At 35.9% G+C, this 24,693-nt stretch overlaps 1 protein-coding gene across 1 annotated transcript in view; it reads left to right on the forward strand.

The window, feature by feature from the left end:
- The first annotated feature begins 210 nt into the window (after positions 1-210).
- BRCA2 (BRCA2 DNA repair associated) overlaps positions 211-24,693 on the forward strand; it is a 35,847-nt gene continuing 11,364 nt past the window's right edge. Inside the window, 17 exon segments of the mRNA XM_061374427.1 lie at positions 211-412; positions 1,041-1,286; positions 3,558-3,666; positions 4,458-4,510; positions 4,618-4,658; positions 4,752-4,863; positions 6,343-6,398; positions 7,300-7,414; positions 11,106-12,284; positions 13,187-17,965; positions 19,287-19,379; positions 20,826-20,895; positions 21,273-21,688; positions 22,083-22,273; positions 22,851-23,038; positions 23,590-23,760; positions 24,066-24,417. Of these exon segments, the coding sequence (XP_061230411.1) occupies positions 334-412; positions 1,041-1,286; positions 3,558-3,666; positions 4,458-4,510; positions 4,618-4,658; positions 4,752-4,863; positions 6,343-6,398; positions 7,300-7,414; positions 11,106-12,284; positions 13,187-17,965; positions 19,287-19,379; positions 20,826-20,895; positions 21,273-21,688; positions 22,083-22,273; positions 22,851-23,038; positions 23,590-23,760; positions 24,066-24,417 (8,250 nt within the window). The 5' untranslated portion in view covers positions 211-333.

Below are 24,693 nucleotides of genomic sequence, written 5' to 3' on the forward strand. Positions count from 1 at the left end.
TAATATTTAATAGCGTGGATTTTTCATTTATTGGTAAAATACCTCAAAAGTGTTCTGCCCATTCCATCTGGGTTTTGCCCTGTATTTCTCAGTGTTTTTAGGTTTGTATGATGCCTTATGCTCTGCGGGTCTGTTGTTTACCTACCATGTTTGTCCCATTGCAGTGTTTGAGCACACATCACAGTCTTAAACCTAAACAGGCTGGGTTATGACACACCTACTAACTTAGGAAACCAGGCTTAAGGCTTGCAGTCCGACAACATTAGAATAGCACTGTGTGAAAGTCTTTTCTCATTTCTTCTCAGGTTTCCCCACAACATTTCCAGTAATGTTATGGATAACACAATGGCTTGCAAACCTGTGGAGAGACTGACTTTCTTTGAAATATTTAAGGCACATTGCAGTGAATCAGGTACGGTTTTTCTACAGGAAATAGTTTTTATTAGGGTTGCTTTCTGGACATTGGTATTTTGTCTTCTGTATGTTCCATAGAAAAGCATTTTGCAACTTGTTAGCTGCTCTTCTTGCCCCAAATCTGTATTTGCTGATACCTCCTTTTTTATATCTCTTCATATTTTTCTTTGAAGCTTTTTTTCATAATGTGTGCTCAGTTTTTGTTTTTTTTTTTTGTACTTGCTTTTAAGCTGTTTCCTCCTTATGTACCTATATGCAGACTAGGTATAGTCTTTTGCCAAATGCACCTCTAGTAGTATGATTTATTAATGTTAAGAAGAACATTAACTTGACAGTCTTAACTAAAATAAGAGATAAACTAAAAGCCACAAGTATACCTTTGATTTTAAACAAAATCAGTATTTATCTGCTCTTCGATTTGTTTTGTTAATGGTTGGAGAATTTGGGTAGGCATTCTTTTATGTCTTGTGGGTATCAGAGCTCAGAACTATCTAGAAACAAACAGAAGTGTGACAGAAAGAGCAGTGCAATTTGCTGCTAGTATTTAAATGCTAATGTATTTTCATACCCTGCATGGAGGGTTCTTTTTCCTTTTCACATAGTTTGCTATATGTTTTTCTTCATAGACTTAGGACCTATCAGTCTCAACTGGTTTGAAGAACTCAGCGCAGAAGCACCCCCATATGAGCCTAAATTGTTAGGAGAACTTGATGGTCCCCTTGGCTGGCTTGATCAAATATCTTTTAAAACACCAAAGGCTAAACCCTATACATACAGTCAGCTGGTATCAACTCCTCCAATTTTTAAAGAACAAACATTGCTACCTTATTCTTCTCCCGGAAAGGAAGTGGATCAGAAAGAAATAGAAGCAAGTGAGTAATTTTTATTTATTTTTTAAAGTGACACTTAATGGTGGTTTGTGCCCTCTATAGCAAGAGACTTTTTATTGTTTGTTGTTGTAGCTGACTGCTGTTAATATAGCAGATAATGCTGCTGCAGAAATTGTGTGACTAAAATGCTTATCTTAGTGTGCTTCTGAAAACCACCTGTAAAAACACAGAATTAATCTTGACAACTGATTCAGCCTTACATTAAACTGGTAATGTATATGTAAAGTTCCCTGTAGAAGAGAGATTGTCGTGGTCCTAATAAAACCACAGAATGGTTTGGAAGGTACCTTAAAGGTCACCTAGTTCCAACCCCCCTGCCGTATGCAGGGACACCTTCCACTAGACCAGGTTGCTCAAAGCCCCATACAGCCTGACCTTGAACACTGTTAGGGGTGGAGCAGCTACAGTTTCTCTGGGCAACTGCTCCAGTGCTTCACCCCTCTCACAGTAAACAGCTACTTCCTAATATCTGATCTAAATCTCAGTTTAAAACCATTACCCTTTGTCCTTTCACTACATGCCCTGAATACTGTTAATATGAGATGTGTGCTTATTAGCGTAATCTGTTGACTGAGAATCGGAGTGATTTTATTTTTCTTTTTAGCAGCCTGATTTTTGTTCTATGCAAAATCTCTGAAAATCTTTTTAAAAGAGTATAATGCCTATCATGCCGAAGTATGAGGTGATCTGTAGAGCACACCTTCACCTATTTTAGAAAGATTTAGAAGCACTGAGCTCTTTGAGGTAGTAAAACTCTTAAGTCATGGAAAGAAATTACATTTTTCCATTTGAACACATAATTTTACCACTTTATGAGGTACTTCTCATTACTTTCAGGAGGTGCTTGGGATGTGGAAATAAAGTGCATGTTACTGCCCCTTTTTGATGTACCTGAAAGCCATAGTTATTCTCCGTGGACAGAAGGAATATTCTTTTCTGTGGAGAATGAATTATAGATCATATATAAGAATCTTTTCTATGGAAGAATATCCAACCCTGTTCCTATAATATCCGATTTGTACATCAGCCGTGTGTTTGCCTTCCTAACGATAAGCTAAGCTTTTCTAAACAGGTTACAGACAAACACAACTGTATTACCAAAATTGTTCTTGGGTCCTAAAGCAAAGTCTTTAAAGGTCTGGAACTGTCCTGCTATTCAAATCCACTTTATAATACTGCTTCCAGAGAATATTGTTACCCTGTTTGTTTTTCTGAAGTTAACTGCTGATCTGCTGCTTAACTTATTCTCAGCTGAGGACGTGTTTCTTACAGTTATTTGGACTCCTACAGTGTTAAGTTCCTTCTAAATTCTTGGTAGCATGGAATACTATTTTTCTTCTTTTCAAAATGGTTACTTTTACTGTGTGTCTGTGCATGTGGACATTTGCATATACTTCCCTAAGGAAGGGAATATGAAGTTTACCTGTGGCTGGCCTCAGATGTTCTAGTTTTCTTGATTAGAGCCAAGTAGCTTGTGTACATAGGTTCTCTCCTTGTGAAAACAAAAAGCTTTTGGATTTCACTTTGGTATGGTACTGAGATGCAGTCATGCTGTGCATATGGGCTTGAGCTCAGAAGCAGAGAGGAATTCAGAAAGCTAGGTGTAATTTCTATTACAGAAGTTTAGAAATTTCTGAGTGCGAATTCTTCTGAGTAGTGGCTTGTTCATGTGAGAGGCTCACGGTTCAGAGGCTTCTGCTGCTTTGGTGGGCACACTCACTTTTGCCTGGAGATGCTTAGCATAGAAACAGCTACTGCTGCCAGTGACAGTGCCTCCAGTAACAGTTCCTGACATAATTTTTGCTTTATGATGCTTATTCAAATCAATGTCTAAAGTAAACGAGAGGGAAAGTTGGTGCCAATGCATGTTTGCATGTGTTAAGTTTCTTCTCAGAATAACTTCCGCAGTGACAAGAAAGGCGCAATACAGTATATTAAAGCTGACATGAAATATGTGACTTGAATAAGATTAAGAAAATGTACTGAAGCATGTGTATATATATTTGTTCACATATATCAGTGACATAATGAGGTTTTTTTGGCTGTGCATTTGAAATGTGTTTAGCATTTTTTGGATATGGAATTTGAACATGCTCAAAACACCAGAGGAGAAAGGGTTGGGGCTTGGGAGTTTGCTTTGTTTTTAACTAAAAATCAGATGTTGCTTTTTTTTTTTTTTTTTAAGTTTGTCTTTAAACCTCAAAACTGAAACTGTTTTGCAAAGCTGTGTTGTTATTATATCCTGTGCTGCAGGCAGAGAGAATTTGACAAGCCCAAGTATCACAAGAAAAAAAGTAGCAGATCAAGAAAATGAAACACTTGCTTCTCCTCCTGGTACCTGTCACAACTTCCTTGCAGCTAGGTATGCTAAGTATGCCAACACAAATATAAAAGGGATTTTACTCGAAATCAATGTTAAATCCACTATATTTGACTGGTGGACTTTTTTCAGAGCAGTGAATAATCTTGTATGTCTGGTGTATTTCATACCTACGGGCTTCTAAGTAAACTGAAAACAAAACACGAGCTAATTTTGAATATTTCTGTGCTTTCAGGTGTCTTTCTTTCTGTTTTTCTACTCCTTCACAGCTGTTACATGGTATTTGTTGATATTATTTCAGCTTTCCAAATCCTCAAGATCCAGTGCAAGAAAGAGGAGCAGTGATGTATCATGTGCTTCTCAAGTAGTAATTTGTAAAGCCACTTACAGTATTTACGCAGGTTTTTTAGTAATAGCTTGATTTTCTACACTTAAATGTGTAAATTTAAATGTGTGTATTTCAGATAAATCTGATCACAGTACTCATGCTGATTATAAGAATAGTTTAATCATTTAAAATAATTAAGCCAATTTCTGTAGTTTCATACAGCATATTAAAAAATGCATGGTTATACTGAAATCTATCATATTTCTATTTGCCAGACAAATAATCTCTGAAAATTAATATATTTCAGAAAAGAATCATTTTGCTGTTTGTAATAAGCTTATAGTAAGGTTTAAAATACTGACTGCCCCTTAGGAAAACTTTACTTTTTTTTTTTTTTAGTCAGGCAGATAGCCATGGGTGGAAGTGGTAATGTATGTAATGTGTAAAATATTTACCTATTTTCAGAAATTTAGAAGTTAAATTAATATTTGGTTTTGTTTTGCAGTCCAGCTCTCTTAAGGAATATTTGCAGAACACCACAGAGCAATAATATTCCTGGTTTGTATTTTCACTTTTTGGTTTTACAAAATATCTAATATATGTAGATAAAAAACCCCTTATGTTGTCAGTATTATTTAATGTCCTTATTAAATATTTTCTTTTAGGACCGTATGGAAGCTTGTTTTGCACACCTAAACTTTTGGAGGTAAATACATTATTTGTGCATTCTGTTTTCCTTTTATGGAGTAGTACTTTTGGAATTCTTCATAGAAATAATAATTGTTAAATATGTTTCTAGGTCAGAACTCCAAAACGTATTTCTGAAAGTCTGGGAGCAGAAGTGGATCCAGATATGTCCTGGTCAAGTTCTTTAGCCACACCTCCTACACTTGGTGCAACAGTGTTACTAGGTATTTCAAAAAATGAAGACTTGCTAAAGAAGTTCTGGTTTTTGACACTGAAAGCTCACTTACTGTGAACTGATTGTTGTTTTTTTTTTTGCTTTAATTAGAAAGGGCAGAACTCTTGAAGCAGTGCTAAGTGGGTGACATAAAATAATGCAACCATAAAAGGAGAAATGACATTAAGTGTGTTGTTGCTTTTCAAAAGTTTTATTCCTTTGTATAAGGGATTAGGGAATATAAATTTAAAAATAATATAGTGAAGCATAGGAAGAGGATTAGATGGTGGTTGCTTTGCACTATCGCAGAACTAGGTACTATTAAGGTTGTCATGTGAATATGTTTATGAAGTCTAAGGAGGTAGCCCATTGAGTAAACTTTCCAGCAGCAGTGCTGGCTTCAGTGTTTTTAACCTTTCTCATAGTGCCTATCATCACATCAGTGCAGTGAGGCAGGCTGAGATACTGATCCAATTGAAGACGGTATTGCCTGGTTTATTTGGACAGAGTAATTCCTGGACCTCATTTACTACGTAGCTGTGGAAACAGCTCTGCAAGCGTATCTGTGAGAGTCGGGTGGGTGATAGCTGTTTAAGTGGTAACTAACAGTGATGCTAAACATCAAGCCTTGACCTAAGGTGTTGCTCTAAATGGAATTTCATTAGCATATGATAAGTAAAATGAAATTTGACTGTGTGATTTCTTGATGAAAACTCTTGAGAAAGGAAAACTCTTGGGAGGAAGGGGACAGGATAGCACTGTTCACAGGGCTACTGAGTTGCACCATTTTGCATGTTTGTTCATTCAGAATGGTGTGACCTGAAGAGAGAGGCTGGGGGAAGTACCCATAGCTTAATGGTGGTGCTCAGGGGGACAAGTTGTTTGAGCTCTCATTCTCCCACTTCCTGGATGAACATAGTATTTTATAGCAGTGATGCCCACTCTCTGCCATCTGACAACTGTGAAAGGAAAGAGTGAGTCATTTGGCTGCTATGTGGAAAGGAATTGCTATGTCTATGAAACATGTTATTTGAATATACTGCTCTTAGGTATCTTAAAAATAGGGTTCACTTTCTCCTTTTGTAATCTAGGTGATTACTGCTTTTGTGGGAGGAAATGGAAACCAGCAAATTCTTGACAGAAGCTTCATGGTCTTGTCCAGATCCTTGGACAGAGCAGTGCCATGAATAACTGCTTGAAAGGGGAATGGCAGTGATTGTGGTCTCAGAGGAGTAATTGGTCTACTCACACAGCAAAAACCACAACCTGTCATTGAGGGTGTTTTGCGCTGTTATGAAACTGCATTTGTCTCCCAGGCTCACTTGTAGGGCTTTTCAGTTAGAACTTTTAATTTTTAGTATTTTTTTGTTTACAGATCTCGGTTGCATTTAAAATAATCCAATGAAAACCCTCCCAAAACACAATTGTATTTGAACCCAGCAAATTACTTTGGAGCCGATTAATTGACTTGTCTGTCTGTTTTCTAAAGCTAGAGAGACTGATTCTGTTTCTGAAGCAAAGCGACAGAATGGAAGCGCTGATGCAGTAAGTAGTTTTAAGAGCTATGCTGGCCCTGAATTTCAGTTAAGCTTTTCAGCTACATGTTTACATTCCTTGAGCAAGGAATAAAAAATTCTGCCATTTTCATTCTAGGCTCTCCTATCTGGCTATTTTTAGAAGTTACTGCTCACAAAACTAAACTTGCAAAACCTGGCTGTAGACTGTATTCTCACAAATAACCCACTTTGAGGAAAACTTTTGCTGTGTTTTTAAAAAAGCAAACCAAAACCACTTGGATTCAGCAGTAGTGGAAGTCATTCAAAGAGACATCAAACCTAGGAATTGCAATATACTACTTATCTGAGGTGGAGTTTGTTTGTTGGTTTTTTTTTCTGTTTTGACAGAGCTTTGGAAGTTACTGTTTGGCAATAACTTCTTGTGTGTAACCACTACACCAGGAGTAAAAATTGAGTAATTAATTTCAGTCTTTTGAGGGTGTTAGAGTTCTTGCATAGTTATAATTTTACTGTATGTTTATGAAAGCTGAATGATTATTCAGACTGAAAACTGAGGATGGCACTAAGAAGATTCAATTACAAATTTATGTTTGATTCTTAAGTACCTGAAACTTCACAGTTAACAAACAGTTACAAGTTAAAATAAGCAGAAAGTCTTTCTGCTTCCTTGTGTCTCCTTTGTTCATTTTTGAGAGACTTGCTTACAGTAAGCTTCTGAACCCATTCACCACAATTAAACTGGCTGTAGAATGGAACCTGATTTGCATTGAAAATGGGGTTATCTGCTTATTTATTTTCAAGTCTACCTGTGAAAATGTTGCCTTTCATTTTAAGAGGTGTGGAATTATTCAAATACTGAAGTAAACGTTTTACTGATAAAGTGACTATTCCTAGTATTTAATATAACAGCTTATGTCTTTGGTTTACAGATTTCGCACAACTTTTTTTCCAACCATGATAAACGTCCTTGGACAAGCGATGCAAGTATGCTGCCTGTACCAGAGACAGTAGAGCTAACTGCTGAAGATGACATCAAAGATTTTGGTATGTACTGGTGTTTTGTTTTATTACTGACTGTACTGTGAATCAAGGTTGAGGGTGAAGTTACATAGTACAGCTTGAGCTGATCTTACGTTATGTCCCCTGTCAACTGTGTACTCCTACTTCCTGAATAGAGTCAACTTTGTAAAACTAATCTAGCCTTAAAAAAGGGAATCAGTTTCTGCTGAGTCAGTTAAGTAAATCATCTTACCTAGCCACTGGATGACAACCAGATTAGTAAGTGAAGGCTTGAAACTATGGGAGAGCTCAGAGAGAAAAATGGTGCAGGCTTAAGGGGGAGCAAGACTACTGCGTCTAGCTGTTGAACAGATTTAGCTTTATCATGAAGTTTCTTGCCAATACTCATTATTCTGTGGTAAGGTTGGTTTTGGATATTGCTGTATCTCTTTTTCATTTGCTTTACATATTAGTTGTTCAAAATGTGACAAATCCTTTAGGAGAAAGAAATACTAACTTTTTTTAAAGAATGCAGAAAATAGCCAGGGGAAAAAAGCATTTTCATTCTGTGTCCTGGCATCATGTTAGTGAATAGCGAAGAGGTTCACTTCATTGTGAGCTAGCTGTTTTATTTGATTTGATGGTAGAAGGGAGAAATCTGTTCAGCATACATGAGTATAAAAGGGTGCTGTAGAGATTGACACAGGCAAGACAAGACAGTATATCCTTAGGATTGTATGTCTCCTTCTCTTCTGAATTAATTGGACTGCCCAAAAAGTACTGTTTGATGGTACCGGTAAGAACTGTGAGAGAATCAGTTTAGAATTTGATGAGGGTGGCTGTGAATGCTGGGGTTAGGATGCATTGGTCTTGCAGCGCATTATATACTGCTATTTTTATATTGTAGGTTCAAACATAGTGAAAAAAAAAGTGTTGTTGGTAGTAAGCATATTCAAGTAATCTGTAGTCTGTAAAATACTAGAAATGGAGGGCAAATTCATGTCCTGTTCTGTGTTCTAAAATGGCTTATTGCATTGCATGCTACAATAGAGAAAACTAGTTAAAACAACCACTGTGTAAAAATAAAAGGAAGAAACTCATTTCTCTTGAAGTATAAAATAACTTTGCAAATGTCTTTTGTGTGTGTCTTCCCATTTTGGTAATAGTTAATTTGGCATTTGAAGATGCAATGTAAAAAGAAGGATAGCTCAAACCTCCATGTTTATAGCTTTCAAATGTTGGTTTTCTCTGGAATAGTGTTGTATGATTGTGAAATGCAATTGGTTTTATTAGGTATCCATTTTGTTTCAGTCAAAGAAAAAAGAGATCATAATACTGATTTTAATACCTTCATGATTTCAAGGGTACGATGAGATTATTTCTATTGTGCCAATTGTGTCATTAATAGTAGTGAGACTGAATATATGCACTCAGTCCAAAGTACAGGAACTTGAAAATACTTCAAAGATTCTTTTACTGGGGTTTTTTTTGTTCTTAGTTGTAATAATTCGAGGGAGGAGGAAAGTTTTGGTTTTTTTTATCTGTTTACATTTAGTTTAACTATGGACTGCAAGTTATGTACTGTCAGGTGTTAACACTTCAGAATTTTACAGAAAGAGCTAAATTTGCATATAGTCATTAAGAATATTCATTTATAGTGCAGTCATTAATTCCTAAATTTCACGTCCCTAGTTTAAGCAAATCTACGACTACTCACTGTAACACTAAGCTTTAGGCATCTGGCCCTTGTATCAGAATTCACAGCTTTGCTGTAGGTGTATCACTGTGGATTCAGAGTTAAGGTTCTTCAAATCTATAGACTGAAGAAGCTATTTAAATTGAAAACTAATGTGAAACATGAAATTCTGTAATGCTTTTAGATACTTTACCCTGACCTTTTGCCCAAAACTTCGGATTTAAACTCTTTGAGTCAAAAAACCAAAATGGCATCATTCATTCCAATTTATAACCCTCATCAGAGTAAATGGTCTATCTTTAATTTCAGTGTCTAGAACTATTCAGGCAGTAGGTTCAATGCCCTTTGCTAAAAAAGACTCCAGCCTGAAATGGGATGATATACCCTAACAGTCAGTCAATATATTAATCCAGAGCAGGACCATCTAAAGCTTAAGCCTCTTTTTTCAGTAAGTACTGTATTATTTACCCAGAAGGAGAGACGCTTACTGGGAAAACAGGAGAATTCTGTTGCGCAGTTCATGTCTAGGGGATTGTCATTTCACTGACTCTCCTGTGAGAGTTTAGAAGTCAAAATGAGCTTCTCTGATTTTTGGGTTTATTTTTTTTTCCCCTGCCTTCAAGTTATTCAGTGTACAACCACTATCTTTACAGGCTTTCACATACTCCTGGTTTTCTTTTTTCAATTAAAACTAATGGTTCCTGTTTAAGTAAAAAGAAATATAACTGTATCTTTTTAGAAATATCTATTCAGAAATTATTACAGGATGAAAGGATGTGGACGCAGATATTACTTCAGAGTAATGTACTTTAATAAGGGAAAAGGACCTGTACACTTGATCTGTAGTGTTACGGTTTCTTCTTTTCGAGATCCAATTTAGTGATACTTTCTGCTTCTCAGCAAAAAACAGAAAGTAAAGAGAATTGAGTAACTTTTAAAGTAATACAGTGAGAAGTGGGTTTATATCTACAACATAGGCATGAATTCTTGATCGGTGTATTGAAAATAGTTGGATGCGTGTGACCAGGTATTGGTAAATATTCTGTGGACTTCCAAATGGCAAACATTTCGGACATGAGGTTATTTAGAAGCTCTAACAAGGAAAATTATAGAGGTTGAAATTATAGAAAATGTACCTTAAAAAAGCTTATGGAAATAGCTAAGCTATTGGTTGTGTGCCCAAGGAAAACAGATGACAACAGTGTTTTGTAGGTACTTTGTTACCACTTCTCTGGTTTGAAGAAGCATTAAACAGTACTCAAAACAAAACCTACCTACCTATCTTTTTTTAAGGTGCACTATCTTGATAGGTGGGTCTAGTTTCATACATCTTAGAAGGTAGTATTTTTATTTGGTATGAATAAGCTTTTAAGTCTATCTGCAAAGTAGGGTTTAGGTTATTCTCTGTCCACCTCATATTATTTCTATACAGAAACAAATTCTCATTATTTTTCTAACATCTGTGCTAATCATGTGGAACTTTTTACGAGCTTCCTGATCAGTTAAAAAAACTAAGAATCTTTTCTAAATCTTTCTAAATCCTGTACTGTACTATATCAAAGCAAAAGGTAGTTTAATTAAATCCTTAAATAACAGTTTCCTTAGCTGACAGTTATAGACAAAACCAGGCAGCTTCTTAAAGTTGTTTTGTATACTACCACCAGGTATAAATTTTGGAAGAAAAATACAGACATTTGTCTTGTAAAATTTACTACTTATTCTCCTTTCCATAGGAGGAAAAAAATCCATTTGACAGCTAGGTTTCATCTTGGAAACCTGCTTAAGCACCAAAGCCCTCAGGAGGCCAGGGCATCTGCATGTATGTGTTTTGCTTCCTGCTTCCTCTAACAGCTGAGGCTGGAGAGTAACCTACTTTAAAGTCATGTATATTTATCTTTCCAAACTTGCTCTGGAGTAGAGGCAATTACTATAAAATTGAATGCTGCATTTACCTATAAAAGTGTGATGCTGTTCCTAGGTTGTTTCCCCAATCTTAATTTTTACTTCTTTTACTCTCCTGATCTTCTCTAAACTCTTTAGAGTCAGAGGTGTTAAACGGCTTGTTTGGCAAGATGGACAGCTTTGAGGATACATTCAGCAAGCCTGTGAAGTCCAGTGGAACTCTTCTGCTGTTGCCGCATGCTCTCAATACAGTAGAGAAATGTGAAATAACCACTGGTACAGCACAAGGGGAGGGAGATGTTCCTTCTGAGCAGCCTGATAGAAGAAAGGCTGTCATTTCACAGGAAGTGGAAACAACTAGGTGGACTGAAAAAAGCCACTCTATTGAACTAAAGGAATCTTTACTCCAAAAGACAGATGCAGATACAGGGGATGGTAAAGATGGTTGTTTAATAGGACACAAGGAACTGGAGTCACTTAGGATCGCAGGAGATAGGCAAGATTGTAGAACATGTAAGTCATCTGAGAATGAGAAGCATGTGAGAGAAATGCAATCATCATCAAGCCAGTTGTCTCAACTGAACTTATCTGATCTTGATGTAACTCACTTGGAAATGTCCATATATAGCTTTCCACCTTCTGACTTATGTAGAGAGAAAAATTTAGAAGAGAATACAGTAGTAATGACCAAGGATGATCCTATGGAAACATCTTTACTGGATACTTCAGACTTGATAAAAGCACAAAAGCTGTTGAGTGTCAGTTTGTCAGAAAAGTGCTATGAAGTGAAAAATTCTGAAAACAACCCAACATCAGAAATAACTCCAATAAAATCTGTGTCTCTGAGTGTTCAAGATCCAAAGTTAGTAAAAGGATGTGCAGCTGAGAAGGTTTCCAGAATGAGCTTCTTAAACTGTAATTCTTTATTAATTGAAAGTACAAATGTCACAGAGTATTCTCTAGTCTACAACGGCAGCTTTTCCAAGCATTTAAAAGCAACCTCTAAATCTGTCGTAACTGATGTGTCTCACCCACTTGTGTGTAGTGCTACATCTCCAAATAATGGCAATGACCTACATTTAATAAATAATGAAAGTACTCTTACAGAGTCTGGCTTGAAAAGCAGCCTGAATATGTTATCCAGCTTAAGAAAGAGATCCAGGAGATTCATTTATACAATAAATAATACATTACTATATCAAGAAGAAGTAGAGAAAGAAGTTACCTCTGAGTCACCTATTCATCCTGTATTACCACATTCAGAATCTGATTCGTATGAATTTCACGGATGTCATGTGGCCAGTGTTGATGGGCAAGGTATATTATTAAGCTTTTTCATCATTTGTGGAGGCTTCTTTATTTATTAAGAACATTTTATTTAAATGTTTCAGGTAAAATCATGTAAAATCTTCTGTTTGTGATAAAGTAGTTCTACAACTGGAAATTGTTATACAGACCTGGTCCATTTGTAGTAATAGTGACAGAACAGCATTATTTTCACTTAGGCAGATGCTAATTTTCTCCTTTATTCTCAGCTTACTTTCTGGAATGGAAACTTTCAACTTGAGTCATTATTCTAATTGACAAGCTTTATTATCTTTGTCAGTGCTGTTTAGATATCCATAGTGTCAAGGGCTATCCTGACTGAGTTGATAACTTCTGAGAGATCAGAAAGAATGATCAAGTTGTACTGTCATTTTTCTAAAATTAGAGGGTTTAAGACTGTACGTCTGTTTCTTTCAGAAAAACAAAATATTTAAAAAAACAAATTATGTAATGAAAGTAGCACATACTCCTATTTTTAAAAGCTGTTGTCACTAGAAGAATTACTTTAATATTAGGAGTTGAAGTACATCTCTTTAAAGTCTGAAGTAAAAACTTATGTTGAGACGCAAGTAATTAAAGGCCATCTCTTGAAATTTCATTACAACTAAAAATTGGGGGTTTATTTTTTTATATATATTTTTTAATTTATTTATATATATATATATATATATATATATAAAACAGTAGCTATCTATGCGCTTGTTTCTGGCTATTAGAACATAAGTAGATTAAATAGCTCTCCAGTCTTGTCAAGGTGTTAACATTTGAAAACAAAAGTGATGTTTACAGTACCAGTTTCAAGCATATGTAGAAATGATCTGATTTTACATTTGTTTGAATAAATAAGAACTACTTTATTAACACTTTATTTTCTCTAATGTCTTCTCTTGTAGACTGCTTGCTTCTTGCTGAGAGAAAGTGTTTGCAATCGAATATCAAGGAAAATAAATCTGGCACTTGTACTTTAAAAATGGATATAATGGATAACTCATCTTGTAATTCCTTCAATGATAGGCTGAAGCAACAAGACCTGAGAGACTTAAGAGAAAATGCAAGTGAGGGTCAACCTGCTACATCATTAAAAAGCTTAGATATATCTAATACATGGAAAGAAGACATAACAAATTCTTTAAATAGTGAAATAACTTCAAATATAAAACGTAAAGTTCTAGCTTCAGCATGCCTAATGGCAAGAAAGCATTCCAAATTGTTTCCTAAAGGCTGTTGCTCAGAGAAAGGCAAGAAAGATAAGTACATGGGTGCTAATGTGAACAGTGGAGGTTCTGTACCTCAGAGCCTGAAAGAAGAACTTGCATGGTCTTCCCCCAAGAATAATGAACACTTGATTGATACGCATCATGACACTACATCTGTGACAGACAGTAGTTTCAGTAATACTTTGAGTCAGATCAGCATTGGCATAAATGGAGTCAGTAGTGACTGTTGTAATAAAGTATCAACTGATAAAAGGCTTGCTACAGACCTGTGGTCAGTAGCTGGCTGTAGAGAAGCACTTGGACCTCTGGAAGTAAACTGCTCAGAAAATCATAGTACTGGATTAAAACAAGAGGAGAAAACAGATGTGGCTGCCTCCTCAGAAGTTAGAGTCAACTGTGAAAAGACAAAGTCGATTGAAAACAGTGAAATCCCTCAAGCAGCTGATTTCACTAATGTAGCTGTAGAGATCACTAAAGAATCCATAGGTTGTATAGATGATAATTCTTTAAATGAAGTGAGTTCTGAAGAAGATAAACAAGTAGTGCCTACATATTCCAGCAAAAAGCCAATTGCAAACCTAAAGCATAAAGGGAAATCATCAGGAAGTCTTAATGCATGCAGTTTGAATCTGGGCTTTGGTGGCTTTCAGACTGCTTCCAATAAGCAGATTAAGTTATCTGAAGTCAGTATAGCAAAAGGCAGAATGTTGTTTAAAGATATTGAAAATGAATGCTTTGAAGCCTGTTCTATGGAAAGAGTCAGAAACTTTTCAAATCAAGATAAAAAGGAGAGTATGTTTTTCTCAGATTCAGAAAGCAACTTGGCTGTTAGTTTGTCTGATTCTCTAGATTCACAGACAAATTTTCTTAAGCCCAGACATACACAGTTTACTCCACACAAAATTGGCTTGTGTAAAAGCTTTCCTAGAAGCCCACAGTCCTTTCAAGAAACAAATCAAACCTTGACAGCAAGCCAAGAAGCTGAAATTGCTGAACTTTCTAATATCCTGGAAGAAACAGGTAGTCAGTTTGAATTTACACAGTTTAGAAAGCAAAGTAGCATGATACAAAGTCATGCCTTTCAACAGTTTGGAACTGTAGAAACATGTGGAAGAAAAAATGTGGAAAATAATTCAGAAAGAAGGAAACATGCTGGGGTTTGCAGCACTTTAAAAACAGAAAATCAGATAAAACCTGATAAGTATTGTATGAAGCAGGAAGACACAAACAAAGACTCTGTCATGGAATACAAAAAAGAAAATGCAGTGGTTTTTCAGAAAAATGACAAAAAGGTTACTTTTGCTAATTTAGACAGAAATGAAAGTAGACTATCTAATGAGAGCTTTCCAGTAGCTAAAGGGGACAGCTTTTCTCATCTTGTAGGCTTTAGTTCAGCTGCAGGAAAAAAAATAGATGTTTCTAAGGCAGCTTTGAACAGATCTGCAGAGCTCTTCAGGGACTTGGATGATGACTATTTGTTTAAATCTTCTAAAACTTGTACTAGATGTCACCATTTGAATAGTCATATGCCTTCTAACTGTAATTTTGTCAAATGCCTGCCAAAAGAAAATGAAGGAAAAATGGTTTGTGTTTCAGATTTCAAAAGCATAGATTCCATTTCCCAACCAGGTTCTGTTTCCCACCATGCACAGAAAAAAAATGAAAATATTGGTACACTGTTTAAGGAAAATGTGGAAAATCAGACAAAAAAATCAATAAAGTATAATGAAAATGCTAGTTTCAGCAGTACTAACACTATGATCAGAAGTGTATCATTCACTGAAAACTATAACCAGAATCATAAAACTTCCAAACAGCTTTTGAATCAAGAAGATCGCCAAGTTGAAAGCAATCAAGAAGACCCATTAGATGTAACATGTGTAGGAGATGCTATTACAGGTGCCGAAGAACAAAGTTTAAGTATAGTGAATGAAATTAAAAACCTGTCTCCTAATCAGAAAGGAGAAGACAGAAAGGAAAATGAATGCTTGTCACCAGAACATCAAAGTCCAGCTGGTGGTGATAAATCCATTTCTGTTGCAGCTTTGGATCATTCTCTACACTTGATCAATGTACAACATGCAGAAAGAGATGCAGATGTTCTGGATAACTCTCATAAATTAAAGGCAAATCATAAAATTATGGAAGAAGACACCACCCATGACAAGATCCTATTAGAGAATGAAAGCGGAATAAAAGTAGGTTCTTACCATCGTCGAATACCTGTTGATCAAGAGGTAGATGTTAAAAAAAATGAAGTGAACGGAATTTACCTGACTGGATTTCATACTGCTAGTGGCAAAAAAATAACAATTGCTGATGGGTTTTTAGCTAAAGCGGAACAGTTTTTTGCAGAAAATGTTGATATAAGAAAGGAACATAATGACTATTTTGAAAACCCTATAAAAAAAAGGAAATGTGGTAAAAACTGTGTCAAAGACTGGGATTTACATGCTGAAAGCACTGTTCAATGTGACCCAGATAAACTTAATAAAAAGATTGTTCCTGAAGAACCTGGAAATCAATTTAAGCAGGCAGTAGAGAGCAGTCCCATTAAACAGGCTGTGCTTCTTGATACTATTAAAGTAGATACTTCTTTTAAGCTGGGTGAAAGAAGTTTGCTAACTTCATATACATGTGAAAAAGCTGATGTCCGTCCTGAAAAGTCAGAATTGGAATCGCTTCCTGGACAGGAGAGGGATGCTTTAATTAGAACTTGTTCATCTGAAGATGAAAAACTGTTTGGAGAGAGAGAGATGGAATACTCGCCCAAAAAGAGGGATGATTCAGAAAACATGCATGATTCCCCTGTGCACCCTGCTGCATCTCTGAATTTAACGAAGATATCAAATGACCTCGAAGATAAATCTGTGCCTGGAGATACAAAAGATACTTTATTTGCTGAGGATAGAAACAGTATATCTGATCAATCCCTCCTCTTAAATTCGAAAAGTAACTGCTCTCATTTGAACTGTGACAGCACAGAATTTGACTTAGTATATTTAAATGAATTTTGTGCTGATACAAGTGGCTTCATGAACACCACAGTTAATGCTTATCAAAACCAGTCACTAGTCGGTCTTCCTGAAGATGAAACTAATTTAGACGGGTTAAAAGAAACAGCACTTAGTGTTGAGAATCAGAGGGGTGATCTGAAACAAATTGTGTTTAGTACAGCAAAAGGTAAAGCAGTTCCTATTTCAGAAAGTGCATTAGCAAGAGTCAGAGAAATATTTCAAGGCAACTACAGTGAATCTGTGAAATATGAGACTAACTTGAGAACCAATCAAACAAAAATTGCTGGAAATACATCTGCCATCATTCATGCTGAGTGCCCGAATTCCTTTAAGTTCTTAAATGCTGCAGGAAGTGAAGAGATTAATTCGTCCACATCTCATTTTATTACAGTAAATGCAAGTGCTAGTGAAAGGCATCACCAGAATATAAACACATCTGCAGATGCAAAGCCTGTTTCAAATTCTCAGATTCGAAGCTTTGAACAAAGTAGTAAGCTTCTAGGGCACTCGCCTATTCCAGATAAGCAGATAAAGGAGTCAGATTCTTCTACAGGCAGTCATGGGTTTTTCCGTACAGCAAGTGGTAAGCCTGTACAACTATCAGAAGAGTCACTCAGGAAAGCCCGGCAGCTCTTTTCTGAAATGGAAGGAAATCAGTCATCTCATGTACAAGAAACGTTTTTAGTTGAGGAAGGTGTTGAGAAGTCTGAAATGCACACTGAAGTAGTTCCTAGGAAAATGCAGGTAATGTTACCAAGAGGGGAAGAAATTGCCAGCACTGAATTGATTTCAGGTCCTGCTTTTGGGTTCAGCACTGCAAGTGGAAAGCAGGTAAAAGTCTCTAAAAATGCCTATCAAAAAGCAAAGGCAATTCTAAAAGAATGTGATGACTTTTTGAGCAGTGGGCTTTGCATTACAGATCAACTCAGTTCAATTAAAGAGAGTGGTCAACATGTAGAATCTGTAACTGATAAAGTGATCTCAGAATCCAAAATTGAAAAAAGCTGCAATGAAGACTTTGATGTTGAAAGCATCTACCTTGAGGAAATGAAGTCTTTTACGGGCACTCACCATGTCGAAACGCCCAAGTATGTACCATATAGTAAGAAAAACAAGCAGTTAACATTTAAAAATAACTTTCAGCAAGAGGAGCCTAGAGCTTTTGGAAAAGGTCAACTGAACCTGGGGATGAAAACGGAGTCTGAAGCAGTTTCATGCAGTGTTACTGCTAAAGCAGAAAGGAATATGAATCTTCTCCAAACTCCAAATAGTTACTTGGAAATGGAGGCTGTAGAAAGTGCAAGGGCTTTTATGGAAGACGATCTTTCCAGTTCTGGAGCACAAATTAATGCTGCACAGTCCTTCAGTGGCCTACTGGATAAAAACTTTCAAAGTAAGACCTTTGGGAAGAGGCACTTTGAAGAAGAAAACTCACTCGGTAGGTCTTTGTCGTATATATTTATATATTTATTTATTTTATTTAGTGTGAGGTGTCCCTGCCCATGGCAGGGGGTAGAAATAGGTGATCTTAAAGGTCCTTTCCAACCCTAACTATTCTATGATTCTGCATGTTCAACTCTGTATTTCTGCACACTTGGTTGTTTGAGGGTGGTTTTTAAATGTCACATTTATTTTTAGGTCATACAGAAGTTGAAGTTCTTTCTCTAGTGTCAATGACAAATTATTCTTGCTGCAGGCAGAGTTCATCCACTTGATGCAGCTCATCCACTCTTTAGAGCCTTAAATGCACAGTGCAAGCTGAATTTGTGGTTAGTATTTGAAGGTGTGCAGGTTTTGCTGGTTTATCATAAAGTAATGGAAGAAAACTACTGCTCCTTTTCTCTCTGAACAGACTTCCTTTTTTTTTTTCTCTACACAAATCTAGTGGTTTCTCATTGCAAAATGAGCAGCAGTATTTCCATTGTCGCCTTTTTGTGCCTTGTAGGTAAGGAAATGGTTTCACTTGTATCATGGTTGCCAGTCTGATACGAGAAATAGTTGATTTAAAAGCACAGTTTACCATCTAAAAGTGATCTGTCTCAGGGCTGAAGTGTTGGTACTTAATGCTTGCACAGTCACCCAGACCTGTTCAGGGACCTGCACTGGCTGCAGACTCTTTATGGAATTGTAGATTGCACCAGAGTTGATGCCCAGCTACACCAGTTCAGGTATGAAGGTTGGGCAGGCCAGTGTGGCAAAGTGGACAGGCATGAAAAGGCAGGTAAGTCTCTCTCAGCCCAACCTGGTAACAGCTGTGCCACAGTTGAACCATATCCTTAGTTACAGCTTCTGTAAAAGATGTGCTACACAATTTTTTAGAATTCTGGATGGACTCTAAGTACTCAAAGTATAAAAAAGGTGCAGGTGAACTGTGCTGCTGGAGTCCACTGCAGTGCACTTTGAGGCAGACTGTGCTGAGTATGTTTGATAACTTAAGGCTCACAAATTTTGATTTGGATGGAGCAGACTTACTGACCACAAAAGATTCTGCAAGGGACTTCATTATGAAGTCTTGAAATCATTCTCAGTAACACATACACAGTCATTCTGTACAGAAGAAGCTTTTGCACATTACAGTGAAGGAGCTCGGTGTTCAAAAAGGCTGTTTAATAGAGACATGATCTGAAAACTTGCTACTTCTGTTTGCTCTGAGTTCTTTAATGTTTTATTTAGCAATTATGATTAAGTTATACAGTATTGGTAAGAAACTGAACTTAAAAGGAGCATCACTTTTAACAAAATCTGTGGATTTATTCTAGGAGAACCTCCAATTAAAAGACAGCTGCTGCTTGAGTTTAACAAAACATGGAATACCCCCAGATCTTTGAAAGCTTCAAAAAGCACCCCCGATGGTAACTTTAGTCTTGTGTTCTAAGCAGTAATCTGATACCGGTTGTTGTCCTTAGAATTCTTCAATTTCCAGTAAACTTATGTGTAATAAGATTGCTTAACTACTGCTTTTATCAGTATAGTCATGGAAATCCAGGGAAGCTGCTATGGTGGTGTCTCTGCTGAATAGAAAATCACATGATTAATGGTATGCCTTCTTGTGTAGAATGTAAATATATTACAGTATACTACTTCTGCAAGAATTCTGGTTTTTACAGCTCAGTAGGGGTTCATCCAGTTTCTCCTAAATCTGTTCTATCCTAAATATCATAAATTCTAGTCTCAGAAGGCAGAATATATTTTACTGATCTGTAATTGCTCAGTTAAAAACTGTATCTACAAGAAAATGAGGAGTTATTGGTAATTTCATCATGTAATAATTTGTGAATAATATATTTATTGATTTACTCTGTTACAGATGCTTTTAATATTTTAAGTAAGTAATATGGAGGCTTATGAAATCAAGTGAAATCAAGGTTTTAAAGTTTGAGTTGATGCTTTATGTGAAGCTAGTTAGTGATTAGGGTATTTGGATAATATGATTTGGCTACAGGCTTTAGTTATGGGATATGCTGGATTCTTTAACGAGCGTGTTTTTTCTAAGCACTGCATGCTCTCACGTAGAATTCAGTAGCAGGATTCATCAAATATATTGGTTTAACCAGTATATTGGTTTCTCAATGCTGTTCTAAATCTGTTCTAAACATAAACCCCTTGATCTAAAGTTTTAAATGGAATTAGTGTCTACCAGAGAATAATTTTGTACCCTTCATATGTAAATATTATCCTACTCTGCAGCAGGATTGTTTATTCCTTGGTGCAACAACTGAAAACAATTCTGATCTCCAATATAGTCTTGGCTCTGACTTCTAGAACATGTGGCATCTTGTATCTATGACTTCTCATGTGAAACTTCCTCATTGCAGCCCAAGGATGTAGCACAAATGAGTTTCAATTCCAGGCAGACATGATTTAGTTATGTTGATAATTCCAATGTAAACATGCCCTTCAAGGATGAAAGGAGGATTTTGTGAAAATGGGCATGAAATCTGTTGTAACTTAAAAAAAAATAAAAAAATAAAAAGACTGTTGCTAGAAGAATGGTAAATGGAATGGTAGCCTACCTGGAATTAAATATATGGTAAACATTTCCTTTTTGTGAGCCTAAAAACATCTTTCAGGCTCACAAATATTAATTGTGGAGAGTTCAGCATTGAGGTCACTTATCCTTTATATCTGTTTGCAACAAGTGAAGATGTTTTATACAAAGACTTTACTGGTGAGGGTGGGGAAGCAGTTAAAAAGGTTTCCACAATAGAATTATGTATTTATAACATTAATATAAAAAAAATTGCTGTAAATATCCATGTAATGTGCCATTTCAGACTTTTTTTCTAATTATCTTACAGGCATTTTCAAAGACAGAAGAAAATTTATATACCATGTTCCTTTAAAACCCGTAACTTGTCAGCCTTTTGGGTGAGAAATTTATATTTTGCAGTTCTTCTAATGCGGTTTCTTAAACTTGGAAGCCTCATATCCTTTCAAAAAACATGTGGCAATAATTTGCTACCCACCTTTATATAACGCATATAATCTTACTTCAAACTAAAGTTACCATTACACATTGCTGCAGTAAACCAGTGAGATCCTAAACAAGTTTTACACTTGTATTTCTCTTTTCTCAATACGTAGAAATTAAGTATTTCGTTTTTAAAATGTCAAAGACTGATACTTTGTCATTCTATTGATGTACTGTTGAATGTTGTATTACTAAATTAAGACTATAAAAATCCTAACAAATAGTTTTGTTAGGAAGCTGAAACCTGTATGTTTAAATGTTTTCATCTTTGTAGGGCTACAAAAGAACGACAGGAAGTCAAGAATCCTACCCTTACTCTACCAGATCAGGACTTTAAAGGATTCAGATCTAAACCTGCCATTTTTCAGCACTGTGCAATAAGTCAGTCTTCAAATGGTGCTTCAGGGGTTTCTACTCCATGTAAGGCCACAACAAAAGAAAGTGAAGAAACAAGAAGATTGTACAAATCTGGCAAAACTGCTAAAACTTTTATTCCACCCTTCAAAACCAAGCTGACATTTTCAACAGGTGAACACAGTAGCAAAAGGTGTGACTCACCAATCAGCAAAGATATGAATAAAGAGATGGAATTAAATCAGATCACAACTGAGCACAATATTGCTGAACCTCAAGACCACCAGTCCTGCATCCAGCATGCAGTAGACACTGACCTAGAAAATGGCAATTTAGGTATTTTTTCAGATTCTGATTACTTAACTATTATGGATACTAACCATCAGAATTGAACCTTTAAGGGTTTTTCATACTTGGTCAGGCTTTTTTTTTTTTTACGTAAAAAGAAGCTTCTCTTTCAGCTTTTTTATTTGCGGGGGGGGAGGTGGTGTTGGTGGTGGTTCAGGAAAATTAGGAAGTAATTAGTTTCCTAGTATTTTATATTGCACTCCTAATAAATCATATGCAGCTCTTTTCCAAAGTTCATTAAGAATATGAAAAATTTGCTTTCACACAGTGCTTCAGAACCAAACTGTCCTATGCTTCTTTCGATATTTGATTTTATAGTCTGTGTATCTTTATATGTACTGTAAAAAAGGGTTTGCTGGTTTATTTTTTTTTTTCTTTGCAGATCTGGTTAAGATGATGACAAATCTTCGTTGTGCCAGAGATCTGCAGGAAATGAGAATTAAAAAGAAATGTAGGCAACATATTGGCTCCCAGCCAGGCAGTCTTTATGTCATTAAAACATCTGCAAGAAACAGAATCTCTCTGAAAACTGCAGTAGAAGAGAAACCTCCTAGTTTTTATTCTGCTGAAGAGGTATGTTGGTAACTTTTTACTGTGTGTCTTTCCTGGCATTTGTTCTTAAGACAAGCAAACAAACACTCAGTAGCTTTTAAATAGATACATTCTTCAGTTTCGAGATGTTTACAGTAACTGTTAGACCAGTTGCTACAGTATTTAAGCAGCTTTGCATATCCGCAGTTTTAAAGACCTTTCCAAATAATAAAGATCATAAATACAACTCTGTAGTGTTATAATCAAACAAGAGAAGCATCAAACAAGGTAAAAAAAAATCTACCAATGATAGTTGTTATTGGCTTTTAACCCATATGAAGAGGGTTTTTTTGAGATAAAGTTAAAATTCAAGATTAGCTAGGTCTATATCCAAAGACCTTTGCTTTTGGTACAGTGATGGTACAAAATCGGTTGAATGTTTTTAAACACTTATAAAGGACATTGTGATGCTGTTGTGCTAAAATAGTTGCTAGGAATTCCTACATTCTCCTCAGATTACATATGAAATTACATTTTTTTACCTGAATTTATAACAGATATTCAGCTGAATTCTTGCTTTTTGTCATTATTTTGTCTTTTTAATCTAATTTTTTTGCAGCTTTACACGTACGGTGTTTCAAAACATTGCATACAAGTTAACAGCACAAATGCAGAATCATTCCAGTTTCTCATCAAAGACTTCTTCAGTAAGGAGTATATATTAGCTGGAAATGGGATGCAGCTTGCTGATGGAGGATGGCTAATACCTACAGATGAGGGAAAAGCTGGAAAAAAAGAGTTTTACAGGTACTGCTACCTAGGAACTCAAGACAAGTGTGCTCTTTGTTAATTATCCCCTAGAATAAAATCCAACAGAGTGATCTTTTAAAGCCTCTGAATACTTTTACTGGGTGTTTTTAATACGTCTCTGTTAGTGTAGGTAGAGATATTGTAGGATTGTAAATTTACTGTGTAGACTAATGTTGGAGATCTTCTCTGACCATTAAAGGAAGCATACAAAGTCGATTTAGGAAATCTCTGTGAATTCTCCAACAGTGTAAATAGTCCAATTAAATAAAGTATTACTGTTTTCTGTTAGCAATAAAATATTACTATTTTCTGTTAATTCAGGACTTTACCATTGCACACGTATGCTGCCAAAGCATATGAGAACAAAACTGCAGTATTCAAACAATAACCAGATCAGGTTATGGAATGTAACCTTCCTCTTTTCACTCTAATAAATATTCCTTTTTTAATGTAGCCTGTATATATACACTGAATACAATGCCAGGGAAAAATAGGCAAGTAAAATCTTAAGTGTGTTTCAGATTAATTTGTTAACAATTTATCTGCAGAGCTCTCTGTGACACTCCTGGTGTGGATCCCAAGCTAATAACAGAGGCCTGGGTTTACAATCACTATAGGTGGATTGTATGGAAATTGGCAGCCATGGAAGTCTCTTTTCCACATGAATTTGCTAACAGATGTTTGACGCCAGAAACGGTGCTGTTGCAGTTGAAATATAGGTATGTGTATAGCAGTGTATTTGGAGTTACAATCTGTGATACTGTGTGCTTTCCATATCATAATATTATAAACTAAGCACCTGTACCTTGCATTTACTGTTTTATCAGAATGTTTGTATTTTTAAACTTATGCATAGCAGTATTAAAAATGTTATTTTCAAAAATCTACATAACATTTGCTTTCCTACAGTGGTACTTAATCACGTCAATTGATTAAGCTATAGTTTGCTGCAGTTGTTTTTAAGGAAAAACAATGTGATGGATTTTGTTTGCTTTAATGAAGCATCATGAATTCTTTTTTTTAGGTATGATTTAGAAGTTGATAAAAGTAAACGATCAGCAATCAAAAAAATAACAGAAGGAGATGATGCAGCAGGTAAAACACTTGTACTGTGTATCTCTAAAGTCGTATCGCTAAACACAGTTGTATCTCCTAGCAGTAGCAATAAGAATGTGGAAAGTAGAAAAGCAGCAGCAATAATTGAAGTTACTGATGGCTGGTATGGGATTAGAGCTCTTCTGGATCCACCTCTCAAAGCTTTCTTAGATAGAAGAAGGCTGGCTGTTGGTCAGAAGATCATAGTGCATGGAGCAGAACTTGTTGGCTCTCAAAATGGATGTACACCACTGGAAGCCCCAGATTCTCTTATGTTAAAGGTAAAACAAAATATGAGTTTAGCTTGACTGGATGTGACCAAGAAATGTTATAGATGCTGTGTAATTGAGCCATGTTTTATAAACAGAAAAAGTTTTCTCAGGATTTTATAAATACATAGTTTTCTTGAAGTTTAATAACCAGATTTGTAAGACATGACACCAGATAGCTGACACCACTCAATAGGATAGAAAGACAAGTTTAAAATGTTAATTCTGCCAAGTTTTTCCTGCTCCTTTATTTGGCAATGTGGAATATGGGGGAGAAGAAACAGGTGA

Source organism: Neopsephotus bourkii, unplaced genomic scaffold, assembly GCF_033783945.1.
Source record: "Neopsephotus bourkii isolate Nb327-2 ecotype Australia unplaced genomic scaffold, CSIRO-AGI_Nbou_v1 NB_1638, whole genome shotgun sequence".
In the NCBI taxonomy this organism is placed as follows: Eukaryota; Metazoa; Chordata; class Aves; order Psittaciformes; family Psittacidae; genus Neopsephotus; species Neopsephotus bourkii.